At 40.0% G+C, this 21,367-nt stretch overlaps 1 protein-coding gene across 3 annotated transcripts in view; it reads left to right on the forward strand.

The window, feature by feature from the left end:
• mrpl23 (mitochondrial ribosomal protein L23) overlaps nucleotides 1-12,121 on the forward strand; it is a 62,520-nt gene extending 50,399 nt beyond the window's left edge. For all 3 annotated transcript variants that reach the window (XM_060915077.1, XM_060915076.1, XM_060915075.1), the window contains exon 5: nucleotides 11,523-12,121. In XM_060915077.1, the coding sequence (XP_060771060.1) occupies nucleotides 11,523-11,687 (165 nt within the window). In that variant the 3' untranslated portion in view covers nucleotides 11,688-12,121. The remainder of the gene's footprint in view (nucleotides 1-11,522) is intronic.
• Nucleotides 12,122-21,367: the final 9,246 nt, after the last annotated feature.

Consider the following 21,367-nt stretch of genomic DNA (forward strand, 5'->3'; position numbering starts at 1 on the left):
TACAGTAAGCTTGATCTTTCAGGAAAATGGAAAGGGTGAGGGTCTTTTCCCCCCGTGTCCAAAAACAAATGGCAGGAAAAATCCCCCACCATTCCACTTCGCAGCCGGCTTCCTGTTGAATTCTGAATCTCGACTCTCTTGAATACTAGTTGTTAAGCCAATCAAGAGATGAATCTCAATGTCAGAGAAATTGTACTCATTTAAACCATTTGGAATATAAACTCATCTGCACCTTGTCACACAGTTCATATTTTTTTTCTGTTTGCTGATGAGCGAGAAGATTGAATCGATGGATTCGAGGTCTGTGGAGATGCTCGACATGTCCTTTCTTTGTAAATGAAGAGTTTGAGTCCCATTTATTGAAAAAAAAAAAGACAAGCGACAAGAAAACATCAGAAGTATGAATTTTGGATGTTGATTTTGAAATATGTAAACGTGCACAATTTCCAACAAGATTTTGCAATTTGACAAGAGAGTTTCATAAGAGGTGAAAGATGGCGAGAGAGAGAGAGAGAGAGTGCAGCATAAATAATATAAAGGGAAAGTAGAGATCTCTGGCATCCTGTTTGAAGTCAGCTCAGACATGCAGCTTTTCAGCAGGGAGCCACTCCATGACAGCTTCTGTAAGAGTTATAAGGAAGAACATACTAAACCAATCACCCCCTCTTTTAGACGCCTTGTGCTTCTCGGCTCTATCATTTCCTGCAGGTCGCTCTCATTTAGATATCACTGTAAACACTTTCAGTAATAAAAATCCTTTGATTACGTTTGACCTTTTCGTGCTCTATCGCTACTCTGATCAGTGTCTCAAAATGGAGGCACCACCCAGCTTTATTTTGGCCTCATTTTCAGAATAAATTTCTAAGATACTGGCACTGGTCTTCCTGTTATGCTGCCAACTCCCCATTTTTTTCTTTTGCTACTTGACTTTTTTCCAATCGTGCTTTATTTTCCTTTGTGTATTTCTAATGCGGGAAATGGAGGAAGGGGTCTAGACGTCATGTTTATTGGTGGAATTTCAGCGCCGTTGGGTTTATCTTTAGGTGCTGTTGAGAGGCTCCAATATCCTGGTGGCCCAAAAAATAGCCAAGTCTCCAGCAAGCCTGAACAAGTAGGCAGGTCTCACTGTTGTCAGGCAGGACGCTGTGGAATGAGTGACTCAGTGGCTTAAAAAAATGACATGACTGATTTCTGATACATAGCTGGAAGTACCACCACTCCCACCCCTCCCTCACGCTGGCTCTTTGGCTCGACTGTATTTATTTAACAAGCTGGACTCCATGCCAGATGATTGTCTAGAACAACACAGCGGGAAAAACAGGCTCACAATCGCAGTGGAAACACGCTTCTGTTTTGCAGTAATGGGTGAAATGTCTGGCTTATGGCTTGTCTCAGTGAGGAAACATAATACATTTTGTTTCATTTTTCCCTAGCACTACTTTTCCTTGGCGTTAAAGTTTCATTAGAGTGGTTACGGGAACAAAGACACTAAAGCTTTCTCTCCTGCTTGGTTCTTGTGAGGCAGCTGCATCTTGGCATAGGGAATGCCAAGCATGAATCATGTTCTCAACTGCTGTGGGCAGTTGGTTTTGACAGCTGGGTCACTCGACTCATGTTTGGAGGAAGTGTGTTTTGCACAAACGCTGGCCCTCTGCTGCTGGATGAGGAAGGCGGTGGGGTCGGCAGGCGGACAGGCAGCTTGGCTCGGGTCCAGATGGACCAAAGTTGGGCCAGATCCCCTGATCTTTGCAGAGCTCTGTAATATACCTTTTGGTCTGTGCTCTTTTCACTGAGAGAGAAGCGGAGCTGACAGTCAGGCACCTCATTTGGTTAAATTTGCAAATCATAATAGTCGTCCCCCCCACCGGCAATCTTTTTTTTTATTTTTGGACAATTGTAGATCTCTGTTCTATGACCAGCAGCTTGAGATCGTGTAAGTTAACAACACTTCTGTTCAATTGAAATAGAGCCTCTTGGATAATTTTTAGATGACATTCATTAAGCCTGATTATACATTATACCCGTTCCCACAGATGAGTCATTTTCAGTGGAGGCTGTAAAAGGATGGTGTATGTTGTATGCCTATATGCCCCATTCTAAACACAAACCTGCTTATAAATCAATTCAGGTCCAGAAATCAAACGCACAGGATTGTCACTGTGGTTAAATGGTGGTCCAAGTTTAGGTCCAAGACAGGACGTCACATGCTGGGTAAGAACAACTTGACTTGTGGTCACATTTGTTTCCTTTATTTGTGCTTTACTGCTTATGAAAGATGTCATGTTGTTCTTCCCCTATGCATCCTTGCGTTCTTTAAACAAACAAAACACGAGCTTGACTTTTACATTATCCCAGAACTTTTATATTCAGCTACAAGAAGTAGTGTTGTTAATAAAAATCCATGTCAGTATTTTGCTTTGTGAACTTTGTTTACCAAAACAATGGCAAAATGCTCTGTAATGCATAACTGCAACTAATTTTGGGTAGGATGCATTACACAGCAGGAAATCTTATCCCACATGCACAGCAGGTTAATGGCAGTGTATTAGCTAAAACATGACAAATTGGATTTGTGTATCTTTTGTAAAGCTCAGATCTTGCTTGAAGGAAATATATTGAGAAAAGTGGGTGCCAACTGCTTGCCTACATCTTTGTCATGGACGTAGTGTTTCCTCTTTGTCAGATAATGCTACTGATTGACTGCTGATGGCATATTACTCAAAGTGTGATCAGTTTACGCACTGCTAGTTAAGATGCACCATAAAGAGTATGTGGAGCGAGAAATAAACATAGGCTAGAAATATTACACGTTTTGCACAAATGCATTTTGACTCCCCTTTATTGTCATGCTGTGTTGCATAAAGTAGTGCTTTAAAATTCTTTTGTATTCCTGCTCACTCAAGGGCGCGGCCATGTTGCCATTTTGTGGGCGGTGTCCAACATAGTATCGTTTATAGGCTTTCTGTATCTTGATTAGCTCACTGCTCCTGACACTGTGATGTAGCCAGATGTACAAAACACTGTTGAAAAATAGTGGAGTGAAATGCCTGTGGTTGCAAAAATAATAAACTATATGATAAGGGGAAGCATTTTTCCTGTGTTCCATTGCCAACAACCAAGCAGCGTAAATGACTTGCTAAACAGTGGCTACATAATTTGGGAACAGGTCACACTTTAGAAACACTCTCCTTTGGTAGGAATTCTGTTGTTTGCGAGGACCATTTTGAGCCCGATTGCTTTGAAAGGACTCTATAGGCCGAGAACTTATGCTACATAGGTTGAGTTAGACTCAAACCTGATGTTGTGCCAACAATATTCCAACACCATCCACAGAAAAGTGATTCAGGCCATGCAAGCTGATTAACTAGAATAGTAGAAATGTTCAAAGCTTTTATATATATATATAGTAATGAAATTTACATACAGCTCTGGAAAAAAATTAAGAGACCACGTCAATATTTTTTCTTAAATCAGCGTCTCTATGTATGGCAGCCATTTCATTCCAGTGTCTATGCTAGAATTCCAACACAAGCACACCTCATTTTACTTAATGAGATAGTGATTAGGTGATCACCTCAACCAAGGAAAAGTATAAAAACCACTGCTGTGGTCATCACTATCCTCTTGCAATAGGACCAGTTTGGATGGCAAAAAGAGCCATTACCTTAGATTTAATTGGAATACAAACATATCTACTTATCATGCCAAAAGAGTTAAAAAGAAAAGTTTTGTGTGAGAAAAAGAAGGGTTCAATTCTGGCTTTCCTGGCAGAGGGATACAGTGTGTGTCAGGTTGCTTCCATGCTCAGTATTTCAAAGATGGCAGTTCATAAGAATAAGGTCAGGCAGCAGACACTGGGGACAACGAAGTGACAGACTGGCAGAGGGTGAAAATAACTCTCCACTGACCGGGATGATCGTCAACTCCTTCGAATGTCACTCAACAACTGTAGGATGATATCAAGTGACCTATAAAAGGAATGGTAAATGGCAGCTGGGGTTAAGTGCACAGCAAGGATGGTTCGAAACGGGCTCCTCTGGGCAGGGTTGAAGTCATGCAAAGCTAGGAAGAAGCCTTTCATCAATGAGAAGCAAAGAAGAGCCAGGCTGAGGTTCACTAAACACCATAAGGATTGGACTGTAGAGGACTGGTGTCAGGTCATCTTCTCTGATGAGTCCAATTTTCAGCTTTTCCCATCACATGGTCATTTAATGGTTAGACAAGACATGGAGAGGCCTACAAGCCACAATGTCTTCACACCCATTGTGAAAATTGTTGGAGGATCGGTGATGATCTGGGGGTGCTTCAGCAAGGCTGGAATGGCGCAGGTTTTTGTTTGTGAAGGACACATGAATCAAGCCGTGTACAAGGTTATCCTAGAAGAAAACTTGCTTCCTTCTGCTCTGACAGTGTTCCCTCACTCTGAAGATTGGCTTTTCCAGCAGGACAGTGCTCCATGCCACACAGCCAGGTCAATCAAGGTGTGGATGGAGGACCACAAGATCAAGACCCTATCATGGCCAGCCCAATCTCCAGACCTGAACCCCATTGAAAATCTCTGGAATGTGATCAAGAGGAAGATGGATGGTCACAAGCCATCAAATAAAGCTGAGCTGATTGAATTTTTGTACCAGGAGTGGCATAAAGTCACCCAAGAGCAACGTGAAAGACTGATGGAGAGCATGCCAAGACGCACGAAAGCTGTGATTAAATGTCAGGGTTATTCCACCAAATTTTGATTTCTGAACTCATCCTCAGCTCATACACTAGTATTGTGTTGTTTAAACTTGAATGTGACCTTGATTTCTGTGCATTATTCAAGGTCTGAAAACACTTCATCTTTTTTGTTATTTTGACCAGTTGTCATTTTCTGTGATTAAATGCTCTAAGTGACAAAATTTTATGTGGAATTTGGGGGAAATGTCAGTAGTTTATGGAATAAAACAAAAACGTTCATGTTCCTCAAACACATACCTACAAATAGTAAAACCAGAGAAACTGATAGTTTTGCAGTGGTCTCTTAATTTTTTCCAGAGGGGTGTGTGTGTATATATATATATATATATATATATATATATATATATATATATATATATATATATAAAACTGTGTATGTGTAATGTTATATATATTTTACATACACACAATGCCCTTCACGATTATTGGCACCTTATTGAAATCAATTTATCGAGAGAAAAACAAATCCCTCATCAAGAAGTAATTATTTTCAACAAAAACACTTGCCATTATTATTGGCACCCCTGGAAATTATAGTGAACACAATGTAACTGAAGCATGTTTCCCACTTAAATTGTGCATTTTTTTAGTTTCTGGAGTGTGTAGGAACTTTCAAGCTGTAATCCTTGACTTCCTGATTAACTGGGGTACAAATCTGAGGTGAGACAGAGGCCACATTCCCTTAGTCATCCATCAACATGGAAAAGATAAGAGAACACAGGAAAGAAGCTTTTTAGGGACATATGACATCATATGATTATGGCAAGTAGGTGGAGCTTCAAGTCTTCTTTTGTCCTGAGTGGACAAAAACATTCAGATGAACACTTCTGATGTTTTGATATTTTTATTTCTACAGATTAAGAGAAGACATGTTATTGATCTAATTTGTTCCAAAATCTAAAAATGATCAAAATTGGCATTTCTATCTGTGATATCTTGCCTTAAGTGTTTGTGGTGCAACAGAAATTCTGCACATTGTGAGCTTTAACCTTCTATCAACGTATGTTTTAGGACTGGCTTTACACTCTGACTGGTCTTCCTGCCCCCAGTAATCCTCTCCTACATTGATTACAGCCAGTTTCTGGTATGTGTGTCAAGACCCAGAGATATGAGTCATCTTAAGTGCAGATAAATAGCTGAGGTTTGTGTATATCTGTTGATAGGCCAGACTTTGAACCCAGAGGAAGTAACAGTGTGGCCCACCCAGTAAGCCTGGTAGAAGGAGCTATTTACAATAATCTTCCTGCATTCCCTGATCTCCCAACTAGTAATAGATTTGTTAATGGTCTTTCAACATTATTCCAACAACCCTGGTCATTTTTACACTTGTACAAACCAAATGTATGTAAATGTAAGCTTTAACAAGATATTTATGGAAATAATGTTGAGGCAATAAAGCAGAAAAGCGGTAATAAAATTTTGAAGTGTATCACTGAAGTGATAGAGGAGTGCTTGCAGGTCTTAGTCTCACTCTTGCAGATATTGCTCAGTAGGACTGACTTTTTGATTGGGAAAAGGTCCAACTCCCCCCTCAAAGGTTCTGACTGCAAAGTTGAATTCGGGGCAAAATGTTCCATTTCTATCGCTGTTGGAGGTTCGAGATGTTCCACTGCTGCACACACCGTGTATCCTATGTGTAAATGTTTTGCCGAGATAAAAAGTGGCCCACGTTTTACGATTCCAGAGATCACCAAAGCAAGTGAGCACCAATATCATGTGACCACCGTGGGGCATGTTTGACCTACTTTCCACCAAAACAAGTCGGCGTGGGCAAACATGGTGGACTCAGCTCTCCCACCAGCTAAAAGCCAGCAGAAAAGTAAAGGAAAGCCTGCCTAGTGAGTGCAACTGCAAGATAGAGCAAGGTTAGAGGACATGGCATTTGTCTGGACAGATAACTAAACCGTTCTAGCTAGTGCTTAGCTACCTTAGCCTTAAAATGCATGGTTATTTGACTCCATGGTAGCAAGTGTGGAGTTATACACCTAATGTTTTGATCTTACAGAGAAAGAAACGATAACACAAAAGGAGTAACAGAGAAAAGATATATTCGTGAACGTTAACTACATACCTGCGAACTCAAAACTCTCCGAAGTTGATGCAAAGTCACGATGTTTTCCACGCATCACCATCTTGGTGTGGCGCTTGTTCCAGAGTTATGCTAATTAATTAAAGCTCCTTGTGTTCAGCTTTTTCTGTCGGGCCATACTGTTTACCTCAAGAGGGAGGAAAACGGTCCCAAAATGGAGAAAAGCGACCCTCAGCACATCAAAATGATCACATCTCATCTGCAGGATCTTGTTCTTGCGAGACATAGGAAAATGCCATGCACAGTAAAAAAAATTAAAAATAAAAATAAATTTCAGATGACTTTGCAGTCAGCAGCACCTTTAACTTATACTGTATAACTTATTTACTTACTTATAGCTCTCCACAGCACTTACTAACAGTGTATGGCATGGTTGTTGAGGTTTTTTTTTCCTCTTTAAATGTGCCCGTGTTGTTTGCTATCACTATAGAGCACACATCAGAGATGAGAAGGTGAATGAGGTTGGCAGGGTGTTGCTCTGTCAGTTACTGTTGATCTTTTCAAGACCAGTCCAAGTCTTGCCAGGTGTTCCTGTTTTACAGATTGTGTATATGATTGTGAAAAAGTCATGAGAGTTCAGCACAGGGCAATTACATTTCCATGTAACAGCTTTAGCAAAATGTATAATCTTGGATCCAACATGTTTGACAGTTATAGTTACTTTACATTCTTCTTACATGTTAATTTTAAATACCGGTACCCCCTCTTCGTTCCACTTTCCTGTATTCAGGTTTTGAGAGGGATTATCCATCTCCACAGGGTTTGATGTGTTTGATTTCATGTGCATTCCCTGTACTCCGGACACCCACTTAGTCCAACTTTTGTTCTTCTGATGCTGGTGCTGCTTTTTCTAAGTTTGTTTACTTTTCTCAGCATTGTAATATATATATATATATATATATATATATATATATATATATATATATATATATATATATTTTTTTTTTAAACCAGCTTCCCTGGTTTGTGAAGCAAGTTAGACATTGAAATGATGCTTAAAAAAACAGCAAAAATTAATATCTGGGCTGAGCCCAACATTGACATTATATATGTTGTATAATGTTGTGTACAAACCCAATTCCAAAAAAGTTGGGACAAAGTACAACTTGTAAATAAAAATGGAATGCAATGATGTGGAAGTTTCAAAATTCCATATTTTATTCAGAATAGAACATAGATGTTTAAACTGAGAAAATGTATCATTTAAAGAGAAAAATTAGGTGATTTTACATTTCATGACAACAACACATCTCAAAAAAGTTGGGACAAGGCCATGTTTCCCACTGTGAGACATCCCCTTTTCTCTTTACAACAGTCTGTAAACGTCTGGGGACTGAGGAGACAAGTTGCTCAAGTTTAGGGATAGGAATGCTAACCCATTCTTGTCTAATGTAGGATTTTAGTTGCTCAACTGTCTTAGGTCTTTTTTGTCGTATCTTCCGTTTTATGATGCGCCAAATGTTTTCTATGGGTGAAAGATCTGGACTGCAGGCTGGCCAGTTCAGTACCCGGACCCTTCTTCTATGCAGCCATGATGCTGTAATTGATGCAGTATGTGGTTTGGCATTGTCATGTTGGAAAATGCAAGGTCTTCCCTGAAAGAGACGTCGTCTGGATGGGAGCATATGTTGCTCTAGAACCTGGATATACCTTTCATCATTGATGGTGTCTTTCCAGATGTGTAAGCTGCCCATGCCACACGCACTAATGCAACCCCATACCATCAGAGATGCAGGCTTCTGAACTGAGCGCTGATAACAACTTGGGTCGTCCTTCTCCTCTTTAGTCCGAATGACACGGCGTCCCTGATTTCCATAAAGAACTTCAAATTTTGATTCGTCTGACCACAGAACAGTTTTCCACTTTGCCACAGTCCATTTTAAATGAGCCTTGGCCCAGAGAAGACGTCTGTGCTTCTGGATCGTGTTTAGATACGGCTTCTTCTTTGAACTATAGAGTTTTAGCTGGCAACGGCGGATGGCACGGTGAATTGTGTTCACAGATAATGTTCTCTGGAAATATTCCTGAGCCCATTTTGTGATTTCCAATACAGAAGCATGCCTGTATGTGATGCAGTGCCGTCTAAGGGCCCGAAGATCACGGGCACCCAGTATGGTTTTCCGGCCTTGACCCTTACGCACAGAGATTCTTCCAGATTCTCTGAATTTTTTGATGATATTATGCACTGTAGATGATGATATGTTCAAACTCTTTGCAATTTTACATTGTCGAACTCCTTTCTGATATTGCTCCGCTATTTGTCGGCGCAGAATTAGGGGGATTGGTGATCCTCTTCCCATCTTTACTTCTGAGAGCCGCTGCCACTCCAAGATGCCCTTTTTATACCCAGTCATGTTAATGACCTATTGCCAATTGACCTAATGAGTTGCAATTTGGTCCTCCAGCTGTTCCTTTTTTGTACCTTTAACTTTTCCAGCCTCTTATTGCCCCTGTCCCAACTTTTTTGAGATGTGTTGCTGTCATGAAATTTCAAATGAGCCAATATTTGGCATGAAATTTCAAAATGTCTCACTTTCGACATTTGATATGTTGTCTATGTTCTATTGTGAATACAATATCAGGTTTTGAGATTTGTAAATTATTGCATTCCGTTTTTATTTCCAATTTTTACTTTGTCCCAACTTTTTTGGAATCGGAGTTGTATTATGTATGTCTGAAATGTGACCATACATAATGCGTGCAGCACCTGGAGGGGAAAATTTAAACTTTTAAGATTTAAGCGCTCTCCTGGTCCTGCTTACTTTATGTTGTGCAGTCAAATAGTTGACTCAGTAGGTGAGTGCAGTGTATATAATTTTCAGGCAGTAATGTTTTATTTCACTGGTTAATCTGAATAGAAACGTAGCTCTAGACAGAACTTCTGTACATCACATACCGTACATTCAGACAATCAGCCGCTGTCAGTAATAAGAGACTTGTTTAATGTATGTGAATGTTTTGATGATCTGAATATGCTGTTCTTTAATCAAACCCCAGTCTGTCTGCATGAGAGTTCTTCCAGTGTTTATACAAGGTGTCCAAACTTTTGAGCCCCATGCTGGATTGTCATGCAAACAAGGCCGCTCTGCCGGTCTTGGCTTAAATGTGTTTTTCTTCAGCAGAGTTTACTACAGGTGAAAGGACTGAGCATATTTGGCATCCGATTTGATACTCCGTTACCAAGGACCTATTTAATAGGTTTGTTTCTCGTACTTTGACTTGGCTCAAACTCTGTGTTTATAGTGTGGGGTTTCGCATTCCTACATGGTTAAGTTCGAACACCACTACCGAGCTCTAGAGGCCAGTCTGTTGATATTAGGTACCCCCACCACTCCCACGCTCCTTCGCTGCGGCCCAAATAAGAGCTCGGCCCGTTAGAAATGCTGGAACTCCAAATGTATTTGTCCAGAGCAGCACTGCTTCTCATTAAACATGGCTTGCAGCAATCCCCCTGTTTCCTCTTGTTGCTGCCCAACTTTGTTTTTTCTCTGGAACAACATTGGTGAGCCCTAATCCACAGAGGGAAAGCAGCACCACCAGCATGTAGCCACTGTGTTTGGAGGGACCAAGCCAGCTATTTTTTTCCCTTTTCAAAGTAATGAACTTCTCATTGTCCTCCTGGTGGGACCAAGCCATTGAAATGTAGCGGTCTCTGCATTTTTGGGGTCTTAGTTAGACAGAAACCAACATTCCAGATGGAGGTCATAATGTTCTCACTCTCTTTTCTTGAAGTTAGTAGAAAACTAGTAGTAGGGATGTTTATTGTTTCTTGTCCCGTGTTAATTAATAGATTAATAGGTTCATCCACTCGACTTCCTCCTCAATTCATTCCTTTGCACTGAGTAAGCCAATGAATGAGTGTGTGCCAAATTTCATTACCGTTTTGGCTTCCTTTTTTAATGTATTGTCCTTTATATCCAATAGTTTTAGCACTTCTGTTGTGAATTGAATCCCTTTTTTTAAAAGGAAAATGTATCTTCTGATTTACTGTGACTGGTGCTATGAATTCTTTCTCCAAAGCAGAATCACGACATGTCCATTTATTTGACAGGACAAGGAGTTTTAAAAATAAATATGATGACTTACAGCTCATTAGGTGCTATAGAGTGAAATATGCACAGTGGAAAGGCAAATATTTATTTAGCCACAAAAGAGAGAGAAAGTTTAAGAAAAATGGACAACTGGTTGTATGGAATAGCTACAACAGTTTGTCTTAACTTCTGTGTGTCGCACTGAACCATTTGCTGTGGTATGGACTAAATTATGGATGATGTTCTTCAGTCTCTAAATAAATTAAAACCAAGCATGTCTTCAGCTAGTAGTAAAATTTATACATTTTAGCTCGTCCCAGTAAAAGCTCACTCGCGTGTCTTAAGTCTTGCATGTAAGCAAGCAATAATGCTTTGGTTATATTAAGAAGCATTTCCCTGGTGATCCCATTTCTCCATCATCAAAACCTAGTCATCGTTTTTTTATTATGCAGTGTAGAGGCTGACTAAGTTTTCCTAGAATACTTCTGAACAGATTCACAGTCTCAGTTGCGTGATGGATCACATTTGATTTGGATGTAAAACATGACTCTTACAGTAAAAGTAGGTAGGTGTGGCCAGCAAGGCTTTTAATCAGAAGTCAAACTGTGGACTCATTTCACGTTATCTCTACTTAAACCTAAAGGAATTTTTTGCTTTCTTCACAGAGTCAGAAGCAGACATTCCAGTTTCCAGATATCTTTCCCGAGAAGGAAAAACAGCCCGAAGAAGGCTCTGTGGAGGCGATGCAGGAGAAATTCATGGAGGATGAGCAACAGAGGCAGAAACCAGACCCAAGGAGAGGGGGAGTCACCGAATGGTTTGGCCTTTAAAGGCACATCACAAAAGGCGTGAGAACTATTGTGTAAGATGTTTCTGTTGCACTGCTGGGTTTTTTTTTTTACAGTGATATCGCCTGAACTTGGCTCCTGCTTCCTAGACACAGTACATTCTGTGCTGTCTCTAAACATGCCTGAACTCACTACGCATCCCAAAAGCCTTGTATATTATCAGCCTTGTGTCTGCTCTACTGTTATCCCCTTCAGAGGTGAAGTTAACATGAAGCAGCACACAGCGCCTTCATCATGGGTTTAGGTTCATCAGAAAGAACTGTCTCAATTCCTATCTGATAATGTCTTTTGAGTACAGACCACAGCATCCACAGAGGACAGGTTAAACCGATTGCTTTATTGTGTTACTGTTTCAAATGTCCTCAGGACACAAAGATTTGTGAATGCATTTTCCATTAAAGCCCTCCATATATTAACGTCTGAACGTTTTCTGACTTTTCTGACAAGTTCGTTGGTTTCCATGAATAATTACGGCACCCTTTGTAAAGATGATAAAAACAAAAAAATCCACCTTTTGGTGGAAAAAATGAGAAAAATCCAGCCTTACATTGAAAGATATATGTCCATAAAATGTTATAGACTTATATCTATAACATTTTATAAGGTTGGAGATACAGAGCAGGGCATCTGAGACGATTCCTCTTTACACAATCTCTCCAGATCATCCAGCGTCCGAGGCCCTCTCTTGTGCACTCTTTTCTTCAGCTTATCCCACAGGTTTTCAATGGGGTTCAAGTCAGGGGACTGAGATGGCCATGGCAGAAGCTTGATTCTGTGGTCAGTGAACCATTTTTGTGTTGATTTGGACATATGCTTCAGATCATTGTCCTGCTGGAAGCTCCATTAACAACCCAATTTTAGTTTCCTGGCAGAAGCAGCCAGATTTTGATTTAAAATGTCCTGGGATTTCATGGAGTCCATGATACCATGTATTCTAACACGCTTTCCAAGCCCTTTGGAGGAAAAACAGCCCCAAAACATCACAGAACTTCCACCATATGTTACAGTTAGGATCGGGTTCTTTTCGTTATAGCCATCTTTCTTTTCACACCAAACTCGCCTTGAGTGTTTATTACCAAAAAGCTCCATTTTTGTTACATCAGACCATAGAACATGGTTCCAGTCAAAATTGTAGCAGCGTTTCACAAACTCCAGGTGCTTACATTTGTGGTTTACTGACAGAAAAGGCTTTTTTTTTCTGGCAAACCTTCCAAATAATCTATTGGCATGGAGGTGGTATCTGATGATGATTTTGGAGACTTGGAAACCCCAAGCTTTTACTTTTTCTTGTAATTCACCAACAGTGATCCTTAGCAATATTTTTGCCTCTCTTACCATCCTCCTTACTGTACGTGGGGGCAAAATAAACTTGGGCCCTCTTGCAGACAAGTTTGTAACAGTTCCAGTTGGCGTCCACTTTTTAATTATTGCCCTAACAGTAGAAATGGGCATTTTCAGGCAACTAGCTATTTTTTTTACAACAATTCCCTGACTTATGAAGGTCAACGCACTTCTCCGTCATTTGCTTTGTGTGTTATCTTTTCCGTGTCGATGGATGACTAAGGGAATGTGGCCTCTGGGTCACCTCATATTTGTTCCTCAGTTAATCAGGAAGTCATGGATTACAGCTTGTAAGTTCCTACACACTCCAATCAACTCAAAAATGTACAATTTAAATGGAAAACATGCTTCAGTTATTTTCTGTTCACTATAATTTCCAGGGGTGCCAATAATAGTGGCACATGTGTTTTTGTTAAAAATAATTATTTCTTGATGAGGGATTTGTTTTTGTCTGAATAAATTTATTTCAAATAAAGTTTGGATTTTTCTCATTTTTTCAGTGTGAGATGAAGCGACTTTACCAAAAAGTGGATTATTTCTAACCCTTTCTACTAATCTTTACAAGAGGTGCCAATAATTGTGGAGGGATATATATGTGTGTGTGTGTGTGTGTGTGTGTGTGTGTGTGTGTGTGTGTGTGTTACACACACACTGAATAACATTGATTATCTCATGACAATGGCAGCACAGCTTCAGTTATTTAGTGTTCACTATAATTTCCAGGGGTGCCAATAATTGTAGCACATGTGTTTTTGTTGAAAATAATTACTTCATGATGAGGGATTTATTTTAATTTGAATACATTTATTTCAGTTAGTTTTTTTCTTCTCATTTTTTCTGTGTGAGATGAAGCAACTTCACCAAAAGTTGAATTTTTTTCTAACCTTTTTTACTAACCTTTATAAGCGGTGCCAATAATTGTGGATGGCACTGTATCTAAATGCATGCTTTAGCAGATATCTACAGTATAGCTGTAGCAGCTACGATTTCTGACCACTTACAGTGATGCAGGAGACCCCTGCAGAAACTATCAGTTTTTTAATCTAAAGCAGTGATGAGATCAAATTCAGGTCAAAAATGATGTGGGTGTGAAAAACTCATTAGTTCAATTTACTTTATTTGTGACCTGTGAATCCATGAACCTCAGTCTTGTAAGCCAATAGAAAACAAGTAGGCAGGGCTGTAATCTAATTAGCTGCTCATTATTAATTAATGGTCACATTCAACTACTGCCTGCTGTAGCACACATCTGGAAAATCAATCCAGCCAGTTTAAATATTGACATATGCTAGGGATTTGTGGTAAAAGAATTTCTGTTTGTTCTCTTGTTAACAATGTTGGCAACTCTTTTTTATTGATCAATAAAATCACTTCCATCAGTATTCTTCGAGAAACTGCTCCAAAAGTTCTTCCTCAAGTATTGATGAGAAAGTGTGTGTGCCTGCTGTCGTTCTTCACCACAGATGTCTTGAAAAAAACTACATGCGTAATCGGCATTCTGCATGTGCCAATTCTCATACCAGAGAGCCTGACTTCAGCCTGCCATCCTTGTGATCACCAAGGAGAACGTCAATATTGATAGTGTTTGTCCATTGTTTTTTGCTGGGAAACAAGTACCCCCTGCATTGCTATAAAGCAATTTGATTGAAGGAAAAAAAAAATCTTAAGGCAACAGCTGGACAACAGAGAGAACTCTGTTGAGACGAGAACTCCAGATTCCTGTCCAGTGTTCTCATCGTCTGAAGAAACCCCACGTGAAAGTTGGGAAATCTTGTACAGCATTTGCCAAGCCCCCGCCCCCCACAGTGTTCTTGCCCATATCTAATAAAAAATCTGGATGCACAGTTAAGTTCACACAAGTGCTGATTACACATGTAGTTTTTCTTTTGGTCACATACCAGAAGTTATGACATGTATAAACTAAACTGAGCTTTGATTGAAATTCAGTCACGAGAGTTTAAACTAAAATTGATTAACTAATTTTAACCAGTGCTTTTGAAACAGAATCAAAAATCCAACACGACTCATTTCACATAAAATCAGTAGAATCCATTGTGGGGAAATTTTGGTAATAAATATAATAAAAAGGTAATTTTTAAACCATCAATGTCTGTATAATAGCAGAGCTCAAGGGTTGAGAAAAATAGCATCTTTAATTTATCACTGAATTACATGACAATGTTGATTATTGTAATAAATTCACTACATATTTCTAAGATATCATCAGTGTTGTCTTCTTTTTTAAATAACTTTTTATAATTTTTAATAAGTACGGTACAAACTGAGTAGGATGGAATTGAAGCAATAGAATGTTTTTTCATCTGATAAAATTCTCTTACTGTAAGCATTAAATAATAGGATCATCAAATAATTCTAACTGTTTTACAGTTTTAATGCAGAGCTTCAGTTTCACTGGCAATTTGTTAGCGTAATTATACATTACAATGTCTATCCAGTGTCATACACTTGTATCGTGAGAAAATATCCAAGGGGATTGGAACTGTATAACACCTATAATCTGTAATTGAACTAATAGGTTTCTGTTACTCTAGCTAAGTAGCAAAATATCTTCAATAAAACCCATTTTGTAATAATGTTATTAATACAAAATATTAATTTTGGAATTAAAACTGAAAGACATTCAGCAGAATAATTATTTGGCAATGTTAGCAGCTGATTAGTGTTTTTATTTAGTGCTCTCGAATTTGACCTTTTATTATATGTTTCCCATGTTTCCATAATATCACGGTGGTGTAGTGGTTAACACGGTCGCCTCACAGCAAGAAGGTTCCGGGTTCGAACCCAGCGGCCGGCGAGGGCCTTTCTGTGTGGAGTTTGCATGTTCTCCCTGTGTCTGCGTGGGTTTCCTCCGGGTGCTCCGGTTTCCCCCACAATCCAAAGACATGCAGTTAGGTTGATGTGGGGCGGCCTTGGGCTGAAGTGCCCTTGAGCAAGGTACCTGACCCCTGACTGCTCCCCAGGCGCTGTAGTGTGGCTGCCCACTGCTCTGAGTGTGTGCGCGTGTGTTCACTGCTTCAGATGGGTTAAATGCAGAGGATGAATTTCACTGTGCTTGAAGTGTGCATGTGACGAATAAAGACTTCTTAAAGATATCTACTGCTTATGGAGATGTGGCCATTAATATAAAAAGTTCTGAATATTGTGATTGTTCGTGAATTGATATACCTACTACTGATTTAATATCACAAATTTGATATTGCATTATTATTCTGTCCAAATTCACTGGATATGAGCAATCGTGCGCTCTGATTGGCTACTCTACTACTAGGATATCAGCTCATATACCGTAAGTAGAGAAAAACAAAATGGCAGAGCGTGTTGCTGAACCAGCTGAGGATGAAATAAAAACTCTACTTGAAAACAAAACCCCAAAAAATACAAAAAAAGCAACAAAATAAGAACGAAAGTATCTGATGGTAAGAACGTATCTTTTTTTAGTTTTCAAGAATTATTATCGCATTTTTCACAAACTGCTACTGTCATTTCGCTGGGTTTGTTTACATTCTAAGCGGAAATGATTTTGTCGGACGTTTTGTATAAAGTTTTTATTGATCGAATTTGCAATAAATAAATAAATAAAAATGCTCTGTTTCTCGAAATCAAGTGAATGTGGATAGAATAAAACAGTCAGTGCGTTTACATGCACATAGAGAAAATCGAATTTCTGCCGTTGCTCGACTGAAATCGAAGTTCTAAATGGCATGGAAACACCTTAGCTCGGCTGAAATTGAACCGAACTGGATTTCTCGTAATCGAGCTACACGACCTAGATTATGCGATTTTTGCCGAGCTACTTAGTGCATGTATACCCTATCGAGCTACGTAGTCGAGCTACTTACTTCAGCACTGCCCCTTCCGGAAGTGACGAGTGACGAGACCACAAGCGGGAAACACAACAGCCTCGGTCGGCATGACAACAGTAATAGCGAGCAGCAGAAGAGGTCAGGAGGAACAAACGAAGAAGAGAAAATGGCGAGCAGAAACGTGCACTTCTGGAGCAATGAGGAGACAGAGTTCATGCTCATTCAGCTTAAGGAGTTGAATATATTAAAATTCATGGACGGGAGAAAAACGCGCAATGGAGAACACGGAACTGATAACTTTGTTTATACGAATAACTCTTCTTCATGACGACAACCGGAAGTGTACCAACACGATGGGGCGTGTAGCGCCACCTGTGGCTCGGGTGCACAATGTACCTCACACAATAGCTCGATTTCCTTGTGTGCATGTAGGATTGGATTTCTCTGGCACCCCTGCTGGGACCCTTTGCTCGATTACCGACAGCAGCTCGATTTGGATGTGCATGTAAACGTACTGTTTTTCCATTCAGTCCAATCAGTGGTTTATAGCCAACTCGGCGCTACACACCTCGTCAGCTAACAGCTCATGTACGACTCGATTTTGTGGAATAACTGCTAAATATAATTCAAATCATATAAATGTACATATCCTGTTTAAATACCATTTGCATCTTTGTTAAGTGTAATTGAGTTTGTCTGGGAACTAAGAATCTTTTCACCAGTACGGGAGATAAAGAGCACAATTACAGCTATTTGAGCATGTTATTTTATTTTTAGTTATTTTAATGTTAGTTGTTTTAGCATGCACATTTCCAAAACTGTTAGTCCTTACTAAGGACCAGGTATTATTAAGCATCTACAATGGACCTAGGAATATGAAAACACTATATACGATAACAATAAGCTCCTAAAATGACCAAATAACTGCTGTATCCTTACATGCACACTTATTAGCTCTGAATTAGTGTTTGTGAGCGCCTGTATTGAAGTGTACTACTTTCATACACGTGATTGAGTGCTGGAGTGGAGAACCTGGTGTGTTTCCTCCATTTAGGAGTGCTGTGCTTCATCCCTTCCATCTGTTACCATGTGTCCTTTTTTATGGTGTGAGTGTGTGTGTGTGTGGTGTGGTGTGGTTATGTGTGTACAGTACAAGTCACTTGGCAGCTCAGCTTTAAAAAGCAGATGGAAGGGGACTAAATATTTTAAATAGTCTTATATGATACACGTCTCTCAGAATTTTGCGGACATAATCATCAATAGGTACACTGAATACACAGAAGGTTCGAAAATTACAATTAAGCTATCCATGCTTAGACAGTGATAATCCTCCTTTTAAATCTTCCATCGCCGTGCGAGTCTGTAACCCTCTTTGAAACATCAGCGTCATCTAACTAACCACAGAACAGATGACCTATTGCGTGTTTTACTGTTGTTTTTTTTTAATAGTGGTTAATTTACAAGAGCTATCAGGAAAGATAAACTAACCTTTTCAACAATATTAATATATTGTGGTTTCTGTCAGGCTAATAAAAATGTGGCTTTACAAACATCTTGTGTGGTCTGGTAGTTCAAACTGTAATGGGGCTACTTCCCCCTCATAATAACAGCTGTTGTCATTTTGGCTCATGAATGGTGGCTGATAAAAAACAAGAGTTCTTCGAGAGACCTGGTGTGCAGATTAAATAAACAGCATCCTAAGCGACCTTTCGTAAAGTAGAAATCAATCTGCCATTCTGTCCAATTCTGTCTGTCAAAAAAAAAAAAAAAGGATCATAGCACTTTAGGAGTATGCGTGCAGTGTTGGAGTTGCAATAGGAGATGGTCAAAGATGGACAGGACAATAAATACTCCATCCTATAAATAGTGGCAAAACCAGGCTTTAGAAAGTCCTTGCATTTACTACTCATTTCACTGTCAATGTTCACTAAGACAACCAGAGCAGACCCTGTGCAGGCAGGAGTTTTGGCCAGGAGCCAGACACATTCTTGACTCCCCTAGGTTGCTGTTAGTTCATCTGAGCTCAGCCAATGCACTCTGTCACCCTGTGGCTTCTCTCTCAGCCCCGTCCACAAACACCGTTGTTTTCTGGCCTGGCGGGAGACTGCATCTGAGTGCCCGTGCACACAGCTGTCGTTTATGACATTCTGCTATATATTGTTACACGTAAAACACTTAATCTCTCTAAATAATACAAGGAATGCATCGAGATAGGGGTTTCTTTTTGGAGATCTTAAAGGGGCAGTTCACCACACACTTCCAGATTAATTTAATAATGTGATACCATGAATGAGGTGTAGTGGTTAGCACTGTCGCCTCACAGCAAGAAGGTTCTGGGTTCGAGCCCCATGGCCGGCGAGGGCCTTTCTGTGTGGAGTCTGCATGTTTTCCCCGTGTCTGCGTGGGTTTCCTCCGGGTGCTCTGGTTTCCCCCACAGTCCAAAGACATGCGGTTAGGTTAACATGGGACAGCCTTGGACTGAAGTGCCCTTGAGCGAGGCACCTAACCCCAACTGCTCTCTGGGTGCTGAAGTATGGCCGCCCACTGCTCTGGGTATGTGTGTGTGCTCATTGCTCACTTGTGTGTGTGTGTGCATGCGTGTGTTCACTGCTTCAGATGGGGTAAATGCAGAGGATGAATTTCACTGTGCTTGAGTGTGTATGTGACAAATAAAAGCTGCTTCTTCTTCTTATATAAGCACACTGCAAAAAATGATCTTCTAGCAAGTGAAAACATCTTGCTTATGGACAAAGTTATTTAATCTAACCTATTATGAGATTTAAATATTTATTTATTTTTTAAACATGAGATTATTTGGCCTGTTTTTAAATGATACTCGTTTCAAGCTTTAATATTTATAATCTTCTAGAAATGAATGCACAAAATAAAAAAAAAAAGTCAAAAATAATTAGTAAAAATTTCTAGAAATAAGTTTAAGAATCATATATTTTGGTCTAGGCGGCACGGTGGTGTAGTGGTTAGCACTGTCGCCTCACAGCAAGAAGGTCCTGGGTTCGAGCCCAGTGGCCAACGGGGGCCTTTCTGTGTGGCGTTTGCATGTTCTCCCCGTGTCCGCGTGGGTTTCCTCCGGGTGCTCCAGTTTCCCCCACAGTCCAAAGACATGCAGGTTAGGTTAACTGGTGACTCTAAATTGACCGTAGGTGTGAATGTGAGTGTGAATGGTTGCTTGTCTCTATGTGTCAGCCCTGTGATGACCTGGCGACTTGTCCAGGGTGTACCCCGCCTCTCACCCATAGTCAGCTGGGATAGGCTCCAGCTCGCCTGCGACCCTGCACAGGATAAGCAGTTACGGATAATGGATGGATGGAAAATACAACTGGTCTTCCTACTGATTAGGAATTCTCAGCACTGGACCTCTCAATCACTGTCCATGTAACAAATGGATACAAATTTCTCCATGATTTCCTAGGATAAGCAGTTACGGATAATGGATGGATGGATATTTTGGTCTATTGTATTCGTAAAAAATACTAGATAAATTTGACTACATATTAACTTGCTAAGATTGCTAAGATGCAGCACAATGATAGCATGGTCACTGAAACTGAAAAGTTACCTCAAGGAACTTGAATCGAATGCAACTGGACTTGGCTTTAAGTCTTTGAAGACGTTTCACCTCTCATCCAAGAGGCTTCATCAGTTCACTTCATCAGCTTGTCATCAGCTTGAAGTGAACTGATGAAGCCTCTTGGATGAGAGGTGAAACATCTTCAAGGATTTAAAACCGAGTCCAGAGTGCATTCGATTCAATTTCCTTGAGGTTACTATGACCTGGATGAATGAGAACATTCACAGACATAGTTTAGTATGGTGGGTCAGCAAAAAGGTCTTATGTACACACCTGTTCAAGAGCATATATGTATTGTATAGAGGATATTATATGGTGGTGGCGCGAAGATATGAAGTTTATCTTCGAATTATGAATGTATATTTCATGAGTGAGCAGAGCAAATGAGTGAAATATTTTTCAACACAAGAAGAAAAACTTCAAGCAAGGACTTTCTGTTTCAGCCAGCATTAACTTTTTCAGAAGTTTGATATACAAAAAGAAGGATGGCTGTAATGAAAAGAACCCGATCCCAACTGTAAAATATGGTGGAAGTTCTGTGATGTTTTGGGACTGTTTTTCCTCCAAAGGGCCTGGAAACCTTGTTAGGGCACTCCATTAAATCCCAGGATATTTTAAATCAAAATCTGGCTGCTTCTACCAGGAAACTAAAACTGGGTCATCACTGGATCTTCCAGCAGGACAATGATCTGAATCATATGTCCAAATCAACACAAAAATTGTTTACTGACCACAGACTTCTGCCATTGCCATCTCAGTCCCCTGACCTGAACCCCATTGAAAACCTGTGGGGTGAGCTGAAGACGAGGGTGCACAAGAGAGGGCCTCGGACCCTGGATGATCTGGAGAGATTGTGTAAAGAGGAATGGTCTCAGATGTCCTGCTCTGTATCTCCAACCTTATAAAAT

Source organism: Neoarius graeffei, chromosome 2 (genome assembly GCF_027579695.1).
Source record: "Neoarius graeffei isolate fNeoGra1 chromosome 2, fNeoGra1.pri, whole genome shotgun sequence".
Lineage (NCBI taxonomy): Eukaryota > Metazoa > Chordata > Actinopteri > Siluriformes > Ariidae > Neoarius > Neoarius graeffei.